The sequence below is a fragment of the Antedon bifida genome, chromosome 5 (genome assembly GCF_963402885.1).
Source record: "Antedon bifida chromosome 5, ecAntBifi1.1, whole genome shotgun sequence".
NCBI classification, from domain to species: domain Eukaryota; kingdom Metazoa; phylum Echinodermata; class Crinoidea; order Comatulida; family Antedonidae; genus Antedon; species Antedon bifida.
In genome coordinates, this window is record NC_136230.1 from 2784439 (window position 1) to 2804001 (window position 19563).

General features: G+C 34.5%; 2 protein-coding genes across 3 annotated transcripts in view; one reads left to right on the forward strand and one right to left on the reverse strand.

The window, feature by feature from the left end:
• The window catches only part of LOC144842895 (large ribosomal subunit protein uL2), a 174235-nt gene that overhangs the window by 7420 nt on the left and 147252 nt on the right, over positions 1-19563 (forward strand). The gene's annotated exons all lie outside the window — the stretch shown is intronic.
• Positions 796-15351, reverse strand: LOC144842864 (uncharacterized). 2 transcript variants are annotated; one of them, XM_078699421.1, is made up of 29 exons: positions 14628-14870; positions 14135-14225; positions 13335-13442; positions 12963-13049; positions 12587-12678; positions 12167-12235; positions 11984-12066; positions 11437-11558; positions 11295-11347; positions 11105-11168; positions 10732-10822; positions 10304-10451; positions 9750-9860; positions 9389-9482; positions 8850-8969; positions 8484-8578; positions 7960-8113; positions 7518-7578; positions 7285-7414; positions 6761-6962; positions 6207-6290; positions 5581-5771; positions 4956-5054; positions 4576-4755; positions 4231-4313; positions 3759-3842; positions 3082-3187; positions 2086-2227; positions 796-1308 (listed from the first exon to the last, which is right to left on the reverse strand). In XM_078699421.1, the coding sequence occupies exons 1-29, from the start codon at positions 14861-14863 to the stop codon at positions 835-837; spliced, it is 3654 nt and encodes a 1217-aa protein (XP_078555547.1). In that variant the 5' UTR covers positions 14864-14870; the 3' UTR covers positions 796-834. The 2 variants fall into 2 exon arrangements, with proteins under 2 accessions (XP_078555547.1, XP_078555548.1); XM_078699422.1 differs by lacking the exons at positions 796-1308; positions 2086-2227 and adding an exon at positions 15277-15351 and having other exon boundaries at positions 3073-3187.

Consider the following 19563-nt stretch of genomic DNA (forward strand, 5'->3'; position numbering starts at 1 on the left):
GTAAATATACGGCGTGTCGTAACTATACGGTGTGTCGTGACTATACGGCGTGTCGTGACTATACGGCGTGTCGTAAATATACGGCGTGTCGTGACTATATGGCGTGTCATAAATATACGGCGTGTCGTGACTATACGGCGTGTCGTAAATATACGGCGTGTCGTAACCATACGGCGTGTCATGACTATACGGCGTGTCGTAAATATACGGCGTGTCGTAACCATACGGCGTGTCGTGACTATATGGCGTGTCGTGACTATATGGCGTGTCGTGACTATATGGCGTGTCATAATTAAACTTTAGCTGGGATGGTAAAAAAAATCAAAACACTCGAAAATAAAAACCAATAACTAAAAAGAGACTAGAGAGATGTCTCTGTAATGGCTATCGGAAATTTAAAAAAACGATGCAAAAACCAGTTATGTAAAAAATATTAATTTAATAAAAGGCTACCATACTATATTAAAAGTTGAAGTTATATTCAATACATTAAAGATATATTGCCTCCCTGAAAGAATCATTTTTTTAAATCGACAACAAAATTAGTTATTTGAAACTGTAATTTAAAGAAAAAATAGTCAAATTGGCTGGCAGCCAATGGGTTTTTGGTTGAATTTAACTGTTTATTTTGTCATTTTATAAGTGAAAACATAATTGTTTTGGGTTATTTCTACAGAACTTTGTTAAAACTACAAAATGGCATATTCAAAATCTGATTTTATTAATCTTCATTTTTCATGTTTTTGGAGACAATATATCTTTAACAAAGCAGCATGTGTATGATATATTCAATACTATATCAGTTTTCAAGCTTTTAAAACAATCCTCTGAACATCAAGTGAGGCAGTTATCAATATGTTTATTTATATCAGCGTTACTTGTTCCTGTACCAAAAACTTTTCCACACATTGGGCATGTAATCTTGCTTTCGGTTTGTTTAGTAAAACTGCCTTGTATACTCATTTGTTTCGGCTTCTTCGTTGGTTGTGATTTCGTCCCCGTTTCGTTCGGTAAAGGACGTTTTTGCCGTATGGTCGGTAGACTAACACTGTTTAAGTTATCAGTGCTTGCGCTACACGACAAATCATCTGTTCCTTTACCCGACTCAATTTCTTTTACGCCGTTTGCAATCGTCTCTTTGGTTACGGAACCAGTAACCGGCTTAAAGAAATTCTTAATTGTCATGGGTGGTGTCATAGCTTTATTTAAATATTTAGCATCGACTGGAGATACAGGCTCTTCTGTTAAAACTAACATGGATGACGGATTGCTGGATGCTTGCACAACACAACCACTTTTATCATTCACCTAAAACACAAAATTAAAACAATTCTAACACGCATCATCGCATATTTGATTTGTAATGAGATTTAATTATACACAATAAATGATATTGCATTTCTTTCTTGAAAATTTTAAGAAAGCTAATTATCGACAAATAACAAAACTTTCAGAGACTGTACAATGATATGCCTTACAGAAAACATTTTTAAGCTCTGTCTACACTATCAAACTAGTTTGAAAAAAGTGTGATGTTCACAAATATGGTAGTAATATGCCCAAATATAGTAGTGATCATCATTCATTCATAATAACATTTATTTCTTATGTCCATATATGGGCACATCATCACTTTTTTTTTGTCACATAAAGTTTGATAGTGTAGACAGAGCTTAAGAATATAAAACATTTTTTTTTTATTATTGATTTAAGAGATTCCATAGTATAATAGAAAAACAACCATTGTTTTTCGATAATCTGTCGTGGCCATTCTAGAAGTAGCCAGAGATGTTAAGTTATTTAATTTGAGAAAAAATAAATACATAATTACATCATACCCTCCCACTGTGTGAACTTGCCATTGTTTCTGGCTTTCACACCAGTCCCACCCTTTTCAACTTATATTCCAAGTTTCCTGGACTCTCTGCATTCTCACTCCTGAGGACGATAGAAGCATATTGATCGAAATGTCGAGAAACTCAACAGTTCTTTTTAGAATTAATATACGTGGTGTACCGCAAAAATTGATATCAACATTTGATTTCGCCATGCAAACCTTAAAAAAATATAATACATTATACTTACCAGTTGTAGTTGTTCCAAGTGTTTTTGCTCAGAAATTGCCGCTTTGGCGACATCCATCAGGATTGCTGGATACCGCATTCCCACTAGCTTCTTGCCGTTATCCAGCTTTACACGTACTACACGGAGGTTACATTGCGCTTTACTGCAACAAATTAAAACCGAATTCCCAAAACCGCAAAGGAAAATGCAAGGGGAAAATAAACACCCAGAAAAATGGCCTAACTAATTACAGTTTTTATGTTTCAGTTTTTCAATGTATGTACATAACTTATGTCATAATTAAATTATCTACCTATAAATACTAATACATACACATAATTATGAGAGGTAATCAATTTGATCTGTCAATGTTAATCAACATAAACACATCCTTCAGTAAAATTAATTCCACATTTTTCGAAATTCAAAACCGACGTTGAGAAAAATAAATCAATACCCTACGCATCAATAACTGTTATTACTTTGACAATACAAATTACAATAACAAAATATTTTTAAAGGGTAATTACACCAAAACATAACTTTTCTGTATAAACCAGTGTCAAAACTGTAACAAACAGCACAAATATATATAAAAATAAAATTTACATAGAGCAGTCAGATTACTTTACATTTCTTTTAAAGATGTATTGTCCCCTGACAAAAATATTGAATATGCCATTTTAATGTCACATAATAGTCACCTTGACCAAAAATTGGACTGAAAAAAAATTATTTACCTGAAAAAACTTTCATTCAAAGTAAAAATTAGTCAAATTGGCTGCAAGCCAATGGGTTTTTGGTTGAATGTAACCGTTTCTTTTGTCATTTTATACTGAAAACATTATTTTTGGAGTTTTTTTTCTACGGAAGTGATTATCTTTGTTAAAACTGCAAAATGGCCTATTTAAAGTCTGATTTTTAAAATCTTTATTTTGAGGGACACTACCATCTTTAAATTTCTTACAAACAAAAGGTGTGTTCACACTCACAACGCCAAACATTTTCAAATCTTACCTCAATTGCAATCTGCTAGAATGTGAAGTAACTGTATTCTCTAACGTTGACATATGTGTTAATATACCACCGCACAATAGATCCATTCTGTAGCAACGAGAGCCAACTAAGAGAAAAAATATTGGTAATAATAATAATATAGATTTATATAGCGCACATACTACTCAAGAGTGCTCAACAACAACAAAAAAATGTAATATACAATATAGCTATCAGTGGAAAGTTTGTGTCCATAAAATTATATTGGTGTGCCGATTCTACAAGACCGGATTCTCATTGACCACTCAGGGAGCTTACGACGTGCTATGACCTATGCATTTTGCGTCAACTGTTCCTAAATTGCCCAAAACTTTGTTGAAGAATCCAGTAAGAAAATATTTCACAATGTCCCTGCATACACTCAATTAATTAACTTACTTAACTAATTCCTAGGTCATCGCAAATCAAATTTTATGTGATGTACCCAAATATGGATATGATGATGTCATATCACTACCATATTTAAGCATATCTCTACCATATGTGCCCAAATATGGTAGTGATATGACATCATCATGTTTATATATGGGCACATCATATTTTTTTATCACATAAATTTTGATAGTGTAGACGGTAGGAAGAAAGATAAAACTTTTCCTCAAATAATGAAAAATAAAGTGGCCATTAAATTAGCTTACCCATACAAGATTCACCATGTTTACAATGCGGGCCATGGACACAATGATCTTTGAAACTTTCATACAACAAATTCCAACCAACCTCTGAAAAAGTTTTAAAAAACAGATTTTATTTACATCATATATCTGAACACAATCTTGATTCTCTTAAGCTCTGTTTACACTATCAAAATGTGATGTGCCCATATATGGACATAATGATGTCATATCACTACCATATTTGGGCACATTTTTGTCAAACTAGTTTGATAGTGTAGACAGAGGTTTAAACTCTTTTGCACTTATTAACACAAGTATGGTTTCCTGGGGACTTGGACTTAAATTGGTATCATTGGCATTATTACAGAAACAAAATGTTCTAAAGATGTACTTAAGGAGTGGCTTGAATGTTTTGAGTTTTAATTTGATTAAAAAATTTAGGTTTAGAAGAACAAAAAATATTTTGTATCGTAGTGCAGATATGATAACTTACCAGCCTTTTCTTTGGTAACTTTGTAATACTTCGTAAATAGTTCAGTCTTTTCTTCATCGAATCCAGACACGCCAGTATTGGGCCTAAAAAATAAAATCATGGTACAAATTCTTAACCCCTTTTTTTTTTGTGTAAAAATACCGAAATATATAAATAATACATCATCCTAACACAAATATTTTCAACTAATTATAGCAACCATTTTATTTTTAATTTGTTTCAATGTTTTCCCTACTCTGACCTAAATGCACTGTAAACTCAGTAGATTGTCGGCTGAGACTTGAACCCAGAAACTCCAGATCACTAGCCTAGAGTTTATATACGAGCTTATGCTTCTAAACTCACCTAGCAATTTTAAATAGATGCGTAGAGTTCAGTTTCTGCGTTGCTAACAAATACATGAACTGGCCGTGAGGATTTCTACGACGTGAACAGTAAAACCCATCATCGTCACCGCTATGGTTTTCAAGACGTTCCTGAGCTCTTTCCCAACTCATACCACGATCAACTCTTAATTTATAATGCCTGACAGAAAAAATGAATAAATATAAATAAATATCCTTTCATTTTAATTAATGTGCTCTCAACACAAATGCTGAAAAATGTATTTCATTTATTTGTTTAAAAAAAAACCGAAAAAAAGAGTTGTGCAGGTGTGTAAAATTAACCATGTGAAATAAATACAGGTTGAAACTTTTAAGACATCATCAGCTTGCCATACTTACATAGTTTTAATGTTGGTCTGAGCAGATTTAAACACTTCTGTTGGTTCTTCTACCATCTGAATGGAAGGAGCAATGATGTCCACTAACCCTTCATTATACCTATTTATAAAATAATAAAAAATTAATAGAAAAAATATTTCTATTAATTATTATGTTTATAAAATCTGGAAAGGTATATTATTTTTATAAAGGTAGTGAAAATAAACACTAGTTTATTTTTTATTTCACCTTATTTATAGAGGGTGACCCTAAACAGCGTATACTGACAATCAAAGCGCCCTCTTGATGAGTGTGACAGTGGCTGTGTGCAGGGTAACCCCTTACTCGTCTCGAAAGATGTACTAGGTTCTTTAAAGTACACATGAGCTAGATGTGTACACTGGACCTACGGTTTATAGTCCTTATCCAAGAAGACTCGTTCACTAGAACCATGGAGCGAGTGAGGCTTGAACGCTCACCGATGTTAATTTGGCATGGTACTACGGTTCCACTGTCTAAACCGCTTGGCCACTCACTCGCTAGTTAGATTACCGAAATAGCATATAAACTTGAAATAAGTTATGGGCTAGAAAATTCTACAGTTAACTAGCCCAGTGAGTAGGTAAGAGAAAACAAAAAATGTTACCTGCCCTCCTTCTTAGCGGCAGCAATGACTGCTTGAAGGCATTCCGAGAAATAGCGAAATATTAGGTTCTGCACATCGACAGCCAATCCCAATATTCTGTTTAGAAATTTACCAACATCGCCAGTATCTTTGTCATTAACTTTGGTGGCAAGTGAAGTTGTATCAAGCAGGGCCATCAGATCAAGACATTCCTATGAACAAAAATCAAGAAGGAAGTAAGCTTTAATATGTTGTGATAGTATACAGTAATATGCATACTGAATACTACATACGTTGTCCCCTTAATGCAAATTTACACAGACGTGCGGTAACAGTAATGAAAATACAGAATATTCCTTATGACCATTTACACACAATGCGGAGTGGACTGGTGGTTTCAACTCAGGATAGATACAGATTCTACATGGAACAAGCTTGCGGTTTTACGCTTACCGTTACTGCTCGTCTGTGTAAATTGGCCTTTAAAAGGGGTTCTACTGTATAAAATATAGTATACATACAGATAGTATAGAGTACAGAATACAATATTATACAAAAAAAAAATATATACAAAAAACTTGACTATGACTTGAACTAGCTAAACAATGCCAATGAAGAACATGTAATGAAGTGAGCTGGGTACTTACCATCATTTGTGCATTGAAATCGGAGAATACCATCTTTTCATTTTTCGTAATGTTATCTAAGGAGACCCCATTGGCGATGTGATTCTGAAAGAAAAGGTGTCAGTATAATAATCACAATCACAATCCTCATGTCACTATTATAACTAATAGGTATTAGTGCTCAATCACACATCACTATAATACCCCTTTCACAAGGACGCACACGATACAAAACGTAGTGGAAGTGGTATAACATTAAAACAAAATCACTATCTTCATCATTGTTATCACAAACTTGATTTAGATAAATGCTAGGTGTGCCTACAGGACTACTGAAACAACATTACATCCTCTAATCTAATAGTCTAAGGCTCTGTCTACACTATCAAACTAGTTTGACAAAAAAATGTGATGTGCCCAAATCTGGAAGTGACATGACATTATCATGTCCACATATGGGCAAATCACATTTTTTTTCACATAAAGTTAGATAGTGTAGACATAGCTTATCACACTTTCACCAGCCAATATCTTCACCATTTATCAATAGAACAAATTAATAAAAAGAAGCTTACACTACATATTGCAAAATACATGTTCCTGAGGGCAGCTCGGCCATATTGTGTGTCAAAGTTGAACTTGCTGAGGTCAGCTCCAGAGGCCGCCCTTCGGTCACCTTTAGTTAGTGCCCCTAGCGACTCTAAACGCTTAGCGACTGCAGAAGCAAATCTTCGTTCACCACCGAGGTTTGTCGTGATAAGCTTATACAACGGACCACTAAAGTTTGATAAATATATTATTTGTTTAGATGACATCATGTTTCTTTGAACCAAATAAATATTAATAACACAGTAGAACCCCTATTAAGGGGACACCTTCAGGACCCAACAAATTATCCCCTGAACAGGAGTTGGCAGTAGTGTTAAAACAATATGTCATCATTTTTTTTACAGGAAAGTTTCTGAAGAGGACTATCCAACGTCTGACAGCCTAAAGCTCTGTCTTATACCCAAATATGGTAGTGATATGACATCATCATGTCCATATATTGGCACATCACATTTTTTTTGCCGCACAGTTTTATAGTGTAGAGCTTTACCTGCTTTGATTGGCTCTATGTGAACGTCCCATTTGCTGTACGGCTTTATCAGCTGACCATGGTAGCTCCATTGTGATGTGAACTCGTTTACATTGATTCGCAACTCTCTTATCAGCATGTAAAGATATTCCTGAAAAAAAGGACAAGCGCTCTATTATAATACACCACACATTTAAGAAGCAACTGCAAAAACGATAATGACAATAAAGAAATTCAATTAAATATGGACTAACCAGTACTAGCAGCATCTGATATGATCGCTATCAATTTGGTTCCATTCATAAAACTATTTCTCTGAAACAAGATAAAAACCAGGTTTAATCTTGTATATGTTCAGTCATTATTAGTCTTAATTAAATGTACATTACATGTGTGTTGAATCTTGTAGCCACCAGATAGGTTGTGAGAGTGTTGGCAGGGCTGTTACAAGTAAGTTTTAATTATATGTAGATCACATACAGGTGTTGCATCCTATAATCAAACCAGATAGGTGTTAGATGGTGACAGGGCCGTTAAGTGTAGGGTTAAATAAAATGTTCATCACGTGTGTATTGAAACTTCTAGCCACACCAGATAGGTGCTGAATGGTGGCAGGGCCGTTATGTTTAAACTCCAAAATGACCCTGGATTAGAGCATTCTCATCAAAAAATAACAAAGACAGTTATAATACGAACCTCCTGTACATTAAGGCTTTCGAGCTGACTTGTATCACCTGACCTAGTCTCATACTTGAACCCATCCTTACTGTGAACGACGCGACCTTTTCTACCGGTCATCTCGGCCACTTTGCTCGGACCACCAAACTTGTTAATTATCTCATCCAAGGGACTATAACAAATAAAAGTTATCCTCAATAAATATTTTCTTTGAGATTATTTTCCATAGATGATATATTTATTGTTAATCATATAATTATGATTAATTATATTGATCGAGTGAGTGGTTAAGACAGTGGAACCGTAATTACATACCCGTAACATCAGCAAAAGTTCAATTCTCACTCACTCTATGGTTCTAGTGGTAGAACAAGTCTTCTTGGATAAGGACTATAAACCATAGGTCCAGTGTCCACATCTAGCACATGTACACATAAACATAATACATGAACCTCTAGGAGACCATTCTTTGACTGAAGAGGTCGCTCAGTATAAATAAATAATAACAATATTGTGAAAATAATTCATTGTTCTACGCAAACCTGTTTGGTAAACCAATTTTGCCAGCAAAACTGATTAGAAGCTCTTTGGCTTTATTACTCCAGTCGTCTGTCCGCACCTCACGCTTCTGAGGTGTCTGAAACAAAGAAATAATATTTACATTTGTTGTCACATAAAGTTTGATAGTGTAGACAGAGCTTTAAATGGGAGTTTTTGGAAGTGGAGTTCCTGAACAATCCTGGGATTGTTAGCTTAACATTTTAACCATGAAGCTAAAACTCCCCTTAATATGACAAAATAACTCATTAACCATACCCAAATAAAATAAAAACTTCGATATAATTGTAATGATGTTTTGCATTTAAAGAACAAAAATAGCTGACAAAATAATTGTTTATGAAACTTACTGATAAGTTGATATCTGTTGGAAAATATTCAGAAACAAAGTGTACAAAGATTTCCTTAGCAGTTGACACAAAGTCTGTGAGTTGAGAATCCTTTCTTTGGAGTTCACTATCTAGACTTGCCTACAAAGAGCAACATGTAGTTACGTAATCAATCTAATGATTACAATGTTCAATATCAGTTTAAAGAAAAATGATGCAGTTGATGGAGAGGGACAGAGAGAGAGACAGAAGTAGAGACTCTTAAATAATTAATAGTTTGATTAACTGTTTTTTTTAATTGCACATTTATCTAACTCATGTATGAGTTCATTCATTTCATTCACATTTATTTGAAGCAGTCCCAAGAAAAAAAACCAAGCATACATTTACAATAAGTTAAATGGTAACAATAAGAGGAGGTGTTTCAGGGATTGTAAATTAATTAATTATAGAAGGAACCATGGCGGGAGAGGTAAGTGACTGGAGGACAGATAGAAATCTTGATTTACTCTGGATATGGGAAAAAGTTTAGTGATGAAGTTGGCAACCAAAACACTAACCTCGCCAGTTGTTTGAAGACCAATCACGACGCAGCAACCACTTTCCAGGGCTGCTTTTGCTTCTTTAACAATAGTTGGCACTTTGACACCCATACTGTGAAACAGATTTAATGACAAACAAATCAAAATAAAAAGTAAAATATTTGGCTATATAACAATGGTTTGGGAATACAGTGTATCTCTTATTAAGGGAACACCTTCAAGAGCCAACAACGTGTCCCCTTAATAGGGGTGTATCTTGAATAGGGGTTGACGCCTTTCATGGGAAAGTAGTCCTCTTAGGAGTGTCCCAAAGTCGGGTTGTACTATATTAAGATTCCTGTTGTGTATAGTCATTAATATATCAAACTCAATTCATTACCAGATTTGCTTAAAGAACCGTTGGTGAGCTGACCAAAATAAGGACCATATCTTGGAGTTGCCGGTGTTGGTTCTCTCCAATGCTGATTGTAGAGATCTTCTTAGTTCATTCCTACAAAAACAAGAGGAATAATGAGGTATTAACATGAGTTAATGTTATAATTAAATATAACGATAAACATTTTATCACATGCTTTCAAAAGTACATACGCCCCACTTTGAATAAACGCCCCTCTTAGAACATCATTTGGAATAAACGCCTTCTCGTTTATTTATTTCCTCGATTAAACGCCCCGCCACATAAACAATATTGTATTACAACACATTTCTATTTGTAGTAGAATTCATTGATTGACATGATCTACAATTTACCAAGCATTTTGATACACTTTTTACTGTATTTTATCACCGATTGATATTAATTGTACTGTATTTTTTTTATATCTCGGAGGTATTTATTTTTTAAAACATGTTACCATATTACACCCAAAAAATAAAAGCCTCCCCCGAATAGATACCGCCCTACAAACCCTCCTAAATTCAGTATTTACATACCATATATGAACTGATGTGTTATACATCTTGACTTGTTCATCAGTAAGTTCACACTCTACCGTACTAAACTCAGCCTGTTTAAAACTAAGGCCTCTCGACACATACTTTCCAGACGTCTTCATTTCCATTGCTAACAACTCGGCAATACCTATGGAAAAATATTTCAAAATCTATTATTACTTGCTTTATTTTTGCATGTTAATAGGTATATACTTTTAAGAACATAATTTTCAGTCACAAAAGCTTATTATATTAAAATCCGACTTACCTGTATATATTAAATAGCACACCCTCTGTATTCTTTTAACATGGACCAAAATATCAAGTAGTGAGCCCTCTCTCCCCTGATATATAATAGATAGATAACAAATATTGCACGATATCTACATTCTAACTGAAAAAAATACAAAGATTATTTGATTGCTTACCAAGACCTCGTCTATTGATAGCATCATTGAATTGTGCAAATGTCTTAAAAGCTGTACCGTCTCCCCACAGGCCAAGCCGCTCCATGAAAGCCTGTTAAAATACAACAACCGAGTAATATTATTGCTATATCGCAAGAGAGTGTCCTCTTAAAAGAGGTGTCCATGAATAGGGGTGTTCCAAATGAGTTCTATTGTATTTTATGATACCACAACATGAAATTTTATACACATTGGAGATACTGTAGTCTGCTTTTCAAAGTGTTTTGGAAGATTTTTTTTCTAGGAGTCCGACTATAGGAAAATTATTATATTAGGACATGGTACAATTCTGTCCTTCTATAACACTGACAATGCATTTTAAGGGTAGCCATACCATGTTCTTGACATCACTGACACCTGTTGCGCTACAGTATACGACACGTGCCTTTGGCAGTAACCTACAAACATTTAAATAAATTATCAGTAAGGCTAAACTAGACAATAGTGTACAACATAACATTTAAAGGTCTTTTATAAATTGAATAAAATCATTTTTTAATTTGAAAATCAATAAAAGTAAATACCTTTGTATTGAGGCTACTGCCAATGCAACTTTGGTAGAATTCTTTTCGTTTCCCTAACAAAACAAACAAAAAAGCAGAAATATAATTACAAATATAAGACTAAATACGATACAATTTAGAATCGGAAAATAAGAAAACTTACTGGAATGAAATGCTTCGCTTTATGGCACTCATCAAATATTAAACAGCCGTCGAACGAGTCTTTTCCACCGCACCATTTAATTAACTGATCTAAACGAGACTGTTTGTTACTATTAAATGCTCCTAGATAAAGAAAAAAAATTATAATCTTACATTTCCAAAAAAAAAAACATAAAGAAAGCAATTTTAAGTTTTACAAGATATTGTATTATAATTTTTTGTAGTGGCGTTGCAGTTTGGTGGTTACCATGCTTGCCTTCAAATCCCAAGGTCCATGGTTCATTCCTGATTTATTAAATCATGACTGTCTCAAATGAGACTTTACTTATACTTCATCAACCACAATTGTGTATGTATAGTAGTAAAAAACCAAACATTATAATTATTTTCTTTTTATGCAAATTTCCCAGGGTAGCCATGATTGAATTCATTCACTATCCTTCTTAAAGGTGGCAAACATACACAAGAGATGTTCTACATAAAAAAGTCCTATTGAGAGTGGAAGTCAAAAAATGAAAATACAATTTAAGCAATTTACACATTCTGACCTCCTTTCTGGACAGATGACACTAACGTTGCATACGTACTGAAAATCACGCCTTCCTTAAAGTCAGATGGTAAACCAAACACTCTGAAATAAATAATAAATAAAGTAAAAAATGGCTAAAACTAATAAAATGATGATAATGATGAAGATTAAAAATATGAATTAATGATAAAAGAATTCATACCTTGTTTCCTTGTCAAGTTGTTTACATCCCTCAATAACTTTAATATAACAATTCAGATCACTCAAATCTCTGAAATAAATTAAATTTATCTCTATAAATAAAAGTAATAAGAATACTGCTATATATAAGTATTCTATTAATAATTGTTCAAATTATAAAATATATTATATAAATTATTACCCCTTTCATGATATGTTTAAAGCTCTGTCAACACTATCAAACTAGTGTGATGTGCCCGAATATGGTGATGATATACCCAAATATCATTATGTCCATATATGGGAACATCACATTTTTTTTGTCACATAAAATTTAATAGTGTAGACAGAGCTTATGATCAGACCTCTAATCTAATTACTAATACTCCTTGACAAATATTAAATAAATATAATACAAAAATGTTGAGGGCAGTATACAGACCTCTGTGCATCTACTTTCAGATCAGATGAAATGCTAAACCAAATGTGCCTTGTGCGACCTCGGATATAGTTGTCCAAAATGATTCCAGCAATCTGTAATAAATTAATTTTTATATTTACTTATTTGTGAAATCTAAACTGATACATCAAAATTGTAACATTGGTTGATTTTACAATATCTAACCTATAAAAAAGTGTGATGTGCCCAAAAATAGTAGTGATATGACATCATCATGTCTATATATGGGCATATCACATAATGCTTGTTATAGTATAGACATAGCTTTACTGAACAAATTCATGGCATCTGATTGGTCAATAGTATGTTTTGAACCATGACCCTCAATCCGGTCAATATATTGTATACTATTCCTTACCTGTCGTCCCTTTCCTACCCCCGCGGCGTCACCAATAAAAAACCCTGCTCTGCACCCAGATGAAAGAACCGTTTGGTGCTTCTGACACTAAAAAAATAAAATAAATTTAAATACTTATTACAATTGAGTACTTAAGCTCTGTCTACACTTTCAAACTAGACAAAAAAAGTCATATGACGTCATCGTGTACATATATGGGCACATCACATAAAGTTTCATAGTGTACACAGAGCTTACGAGAGTGTTAGAATGTAGTCAACTTTTATATTCCATTATTAATACAGTGATTATTTTGAATAAATTTTTAATTGTAGTAACAGTCTATCACACAATCTTTATTCCAACTCCACCAATAAGTTGTACACAACTCACAGCATACAGAATGCCCTGTAACTGCAGGTTGCTTAATTTTCCTGATTTCACTAGTTCTTCTGGTAAAGAGTCTTGAAGGTTATAGGTCGGAGGTGGTAAAGCAAGGTCCTACAAAAAAAAAAGTTTTTTATATACGAATAATTTTCTTCGGATGTGATGTCAAGCCGTTGGTAGAACAACAAAGAACTACTGTAGGTACACCATACTAAAAGAGTAGGGGATCGTTTCCCCTTTCCCCTGCTGATCTGGGTAGAGCCTGCACTGTTGTCGTAGTAATTTCCCCAGTTTCTGAGCTGGAGGACAATTATAATTAATTTTTAATAATTTAAATTTAATGTTTAGTTATTATCAATTGGTAACACAAGCATTACATTATTTAGTACTGTATATTCACTTTTTCTGATTTAAAGACCCATTTACACTAGAACAATCGACGATAAATAGATAAACATACATTTTTCTTGCTTAAAAGAAATTAGACAATTTTTTGTTGTAGAACTATAGGATAATCATTTATGCTGTCTTTGATAAAATTTTTTTTTTTTAAATCGTTTGTATTGTCACGATATTATTGCTCTTACTAATCATGACGTCATTTGATTGGACGTGTGAAAATATTATTTTCATCAAAGGCTGCATAGGTGGTTATCCTATAGTTCTAGGATGAAAACTTTTTAAATTTCTTTTGTTTCAGGTATGAAAAATGCATATTTATCTATTTATAGTCGATCGTTATTGCCCTAGTGTAAATGGGCCTTTATGCTTAACATTTATAGATTTAACAATAAAAATATACTTACTGCTAAAGATGCTGCCTCTACTATATCTCCAGGGTGTGGCTTAGCTTCTGGAATAATTGCTGATGGCTCGTACTTTGCAAAGACTTCTTCACTGAAAAACAATCAATGGAAAATAAAAATAATGGAAAAAAAAGTCAGGGTCCAAACTGCACCATGTACTGTAGTAGGTTGGTAACAATTTCAGAACAATTTTTAAATTGTGTGTGTTACTGGGATTATACCGAATACATCTCATCAAATAATGTGTACAATTTTAACTTTAAATGCGTGTTATACCAAGGCAATCTAACAACAAGATGCTGAACTATGGCGATTAAAGGGTTTATCTGTGACACGGACAGGATCAGTTGAATGTTGTCTCTTAACAGACAACATGCCGCGGAGAATATGTACATAGTACAGTACTGTTGGTTATTTATCGCAGAGACGGACTTAAGATCAAAGGCCTGTTACGAGTTCCCATCTTGGCAAGATTGTGGTTGTTAGATTATACCTCATCATTTCTTCAGCAGTTGAAGTTCTTTCAGGGTCGTCAATATTTGCAACTTGATTTAAAATTGCATTTGGAATGGTGCTACCAGGAATAACGCCTGGAGCGATTGTCCCATGTTGCATTAAGCCAGGTCTCACTCCATTTGCCATTCCGTGTGCTGCTGTTCCCGGTTTCATGTTGCTAGGAATCATTCCATGTTGAGTTTCATCTGCTGCTTCATATTTTGTTTGATTCATTTTGCCACTGCAAAAACAAATGAAGAGCAGATTGCATCTAGGCCTAGGCCTACTTATTTTATATTAAACTATTAATAATAAATTAATGAAGGTGACACATAGGTGACAGCCAAGACTATTATTAATTAGCCAGAAACTACATACCCTGGTAAGCCTGGACCTAAATAAATAATATATCGGGTACCATAAGTGGAAGCCTGGGCCTGGCTGAACTGAGGGCATAAATGGCCTGGCTGGGTGGGAATTGTTTGTCAGCCTCTCACTCAGCTGCTGCTGAGGAGGCCTACCTACCGGCTAGCCTACCAACTCGATAAGGATTCCCTACTCTATTCACCCATGGAGGTATTTATACCTCCATGATTCACCCACGCCTCAATTGCCTACATACCTTGTATACATACATGTTAACCTACCTACTTATTATTTATATTGAATACCTGGGATCTCTATTTAATATTATTCTATTTTTAAAATCATTTTAAAAATTACGACAAGAAAAACCAAAACACGTCGTGTTTGTGTCTGTCTCGCGCGCCGATGACGACACATTGACCCATAAAGTAATAGCCAATCAGATTCATCACTTGTCTTTTTTCACGGAACTTAACTCTGATTGGACAAAAGTAGTTTTTAGGTTTAGAAAATAGATTTGTTTAGTAAGTTTAGTAAATTGTGTCCTGTCCCTTCACTAAATACACAAAACTTAAACAAGACAAAGGTATTTTCTCTGAAGTAATACGTATTCACAAACTTAACGGGAATATGGGCCATTTACATTTTGAAATAAAGGACAATTCTTGTGAAGATCGAGCTAAGAAAATAAATAAGAATTGACTTTAGCGAATGCCGTTGGTTATAGGAATTGGAATGATTTAAACTTACCAATTAAGCATATTGGAAACTTAACCTAGGTCGCTTATCTTGAATTATAGACAAAGCTCAGTAGGTTTACTGTTAATATCAATCATCAGGAGCGTACAGGCTTGAATGGGAGATTAATTACACATAGTAAACCAGAGTTATCTAACCATTTGAAAGTGATTGATTTATAAATACTTCGGGTTCACTGGAAAACCGGAGTATGGACCGCCGAAGCAGTCAAATAATCCAGTTCGTAGAAAGTATGCACTGAAGCTTTACATAGTTTTAAAAGTTACACAGCTGATTTTATTCATTATGGCAGTATTCAAATTTCCAATACCGCCCTCTCTAATGTTATCTCGGTAACTTAAAAATAGAAAATAAAATACTGTACTACTGTGTTCTATTATTATAACAAAATGGTTTGTTCACATAGATTGCCTAGGTGTGGAGTCGGCTAAAAATACAGACTAGGCCTATCTTACGTTGTTGGACGATGCGGTCATTCTCGTGTAGAATAACGCTACATATAAAATGGAAATCTTGATTGATTTATTGCTTTCTATATATACAGTACTTATACTTAACGAATTCGGGTTGGCACGGTATTTACCTTTAAAAGCCTGGTTCCCCCTAGAGACGCAACGCAAGGACGTAGACACAACGTAAGTGAGTTGACCATTGACAAGCGACAGCTCGAATAATACATCGCCTGTTATTGGTCAAAATCTCTTACGTTGCGTTACGTCGATGTGCTGCGTCTCTTGTGGGAACCAAGCATTAACACCCAACAAGGACGCACCGCAAGGACGTAGACGAAACGCAAGCGAGTTGACCAATGACAAGCGACAGTTCGAATAATACATCGCCTCATTGGTCAAAATCTCTTACGTTGCGTTACGTCGATGTGCTGCGTCTCTTGTGGGAACCAAGCAGTAACACCCAATAAGGACGCACCGCAAGGACGTAGACGAAACGCAACGAGTTGACCAATGACTATCGACAGTTCGAATACATCGCTTGTTATTGGTCAAATCCCTTACGTTACGTTGATGTGTTCTAGTGAGAACCAATCATTAACACCCAATAAGGGCCAGCGCACATACGATTATTCTTAATTGCCAAATGAACAAAAAAACGCAGAGAAAGAGCTTATAAAATGTAAGAATTAAAGTGATTGAGAGATGAGCCATAATTTCCGGTCTTAATGGATTTAAGACGAGAACTGATGGCAGGATACGTTGATTAAGTATTATTAACATACTACATGCTAGGTTTAGGACTGAAGCGCTTTAAGTGGATATAGCCGTACACTTAGCGAACACTTTACGGAGATTTACGACAACATTATGATAAAAATTGAGGGAACAAGTTGGGATAAAATAGATCAACTGCGTTAGGCTGATGCAAGTTGATATTAGAGACACAAAGTTCAAATCTGAGGCCTAACACGATGTTTTATACCGCAACCTTTTTCCCGTTTAACTGGCTACTGATTTACACCCTAAAAAACTATTTTAGTAATTTGCTTTAATCTTAATTTCTTATTTAATACATTACTGTTTTTCAAAAGATTACTGATGCCACTTTTATAATATTTCATTGCAAAGTTCAAAGTTTATCTGATCACAATTATCTTTTTATCTAAGAAATGGTTTAAACTTTATAGTGTTGCGCAACAAATTCGATATCAATATTTAAGAGGACGATTTTTGAAATTGAATTTCGAAGAATCATTTTGGAATATAGGACTAAAGCTCATAATCAATAGGTTATTATAGTTGACTGTGGCCATTCCAAGAATACCGTTTGTAAAATTGTTAATATTAAAACGTTAATCAATATTATAATGCCCCGGGCACTTATTGTACCACTATTGTCCTATAGTCACGTTACCTGAAATTTGAACATTTCACACACAGAAACTCTGTCACAATGCATGTTTCATTTTCAAAAGATGATTTTACCACTATCATCATTGACCCCCATTAACCCCTCCCCCTGCCCCCCACCCACTATTTACCTCAGTTTTGTTCAGACACAGGCTTTCTCAACTACTGTAAATATTATTTCTCACTCTGTTTCACAACGGATTCACACTTTTTATCTATTTTTTTGTGATAACGGTTACTTTTATCAATAAATATTCTACATAACTTTTGTCGTGCGCAGGACATTGTCATTATGCGGACAGGCCTTCACACAGTATGGTACACCCGATTGTGCAGTAGATATAGTATCTATATGACTTGCAATAATCAGTTAGACTCTATCTACTGACAGCTACAGAATCGGGTGTATTGTAGTTCGGAAAAAAGGGACGCATCGCGAAGTAAATTCCGTTCTATGAGTATAAAATACCTGAGATAATTACGGTAGCGTTTTATATGTATTTTCTATGTTGTCATTTACACGGTCGATTTCATGAGCAGTGTCACCTTTTTGCGACCTCCGACTGATTTAACTTAGTATTTAGCATTCGCAATATGTCAGTATTTTAAATAGGATTTGTAACTACGATATCTAGCTGTAGGCTACGTTTTTCTTAAACGTGAATTCTGTGCCATAAAGTCTTATAGCTAACTTTGTAATCGTCTAACCTAATTACTTAGCGAAAGAGAGGGCTGCTGGTGATGTGTTTTATTTTATCATTTTAGTCTAAAAATACAGCGTGCCATGTCAGATTTTAACGTAAAATGAAAGGTATTAAAGACGCCGAGCCTAGCTCACAAAATATCTAATTAGTACATACCTCGGGCCACCCTAAATGTTGTCAATAAAAGTGCACACGATATGGCATTCGGTGAAGTTAGTCCAGCACTTTGTTTTACTCTTTTTAGGCCCTGCCGGCACCCCCGCACCTTCCTCCGCCCCGCCTAAAAAATCCTATATCTGCCACTATTGCATTTGACGTTAATCACATACGCATTAACTTTTGTATAGAATGGATGTGAGTGATTGTAGTTGGCAGAGTCCAATAAACGGGCGCCTGACGAACCAGTCGAGCCACGGTCAACCCAGCAGGGATGAATCCAAAATCCAGTCACTGAGAAAGGCCTAGGATTAATCGAATAATTAAAATAGGCATTCACATTGTATACGCGACAGACTAGAATGAGAAACTATTAAAGCCCGTCTTTGATCGGCGCGCCAAATCAAGTGGTTTACATTCTTCCTATCGTCTGCCCACATCTCAAAGTTTCTGATTTTATAGTCATATTGAAGGGTTTATGTAACTGATGCTTCGCCAAGTACCACAAGATTTGTTGACGATAGTTTAATGATCTGGAGTACACAACATACGTAATCAACATTCCTATGCCAATACGTTATGTCACTTTATCACATTATCGTTTCGAAATATTTATTCAACCAAAAAATAGTACATATTTTATTTAACATATATTTTAACAGAAACTGTTCCTCTTTTTTTGGTTAGGATCTGGTTTAAAAGTAATAAACTTGTCTCAATCAGACCCCTCACAAAACAATATAGTAGAATTAGTTTAATAAGGAAAAAGGTAAACGCCATATTTAAACTTCAAATTATACAAGTGTGGAAAACAAATATATTATTACCATATACAATGAGTTCTGAAAATAGTTTGTTAATAAGATATTTATTTTATTCTTATGTTTAATCTATCAAAAAAGTTTTGAGGTGTGACTTGAAACTTAAAATTGTATCACAGTTCCTCATTTCATTCCGCAAGCGATTTAAGAGTTTTGAACAATCTGAATGATTTGGTTTGTTCATAAAAGACTCTCGGCGTTTCGGTAGAGATATCAGTTTTTAACCAATTGAACCAGGGAACACATACGAACAATTATTACATTAG

Excerpts from the sequence above, each read along its gene's own strand:
- LOC144842864 (XM_078699421.1), bottom strand. The coding sequence starts at position 14,863 with ATGAATCAAACAAAATATGAAGCAGCAGATGAAACTCAACATGGAATG. Across the intron at positions 10,452-10,731 it reads TATCAATAGACGAGGTCTTG|GTATTGCCGAGTTGTTAGCA; the intron begins GTAAGCAATCAA and ends ATTTTTCCATAG. Across the intron at positions 1,309-2,085 it reads ACTTGGAACAACTACAACTG|GTGAATGATAAAAGTGGTTG; the intron begins GTAAGTATAATG and ends TTTGTGTTTTAG.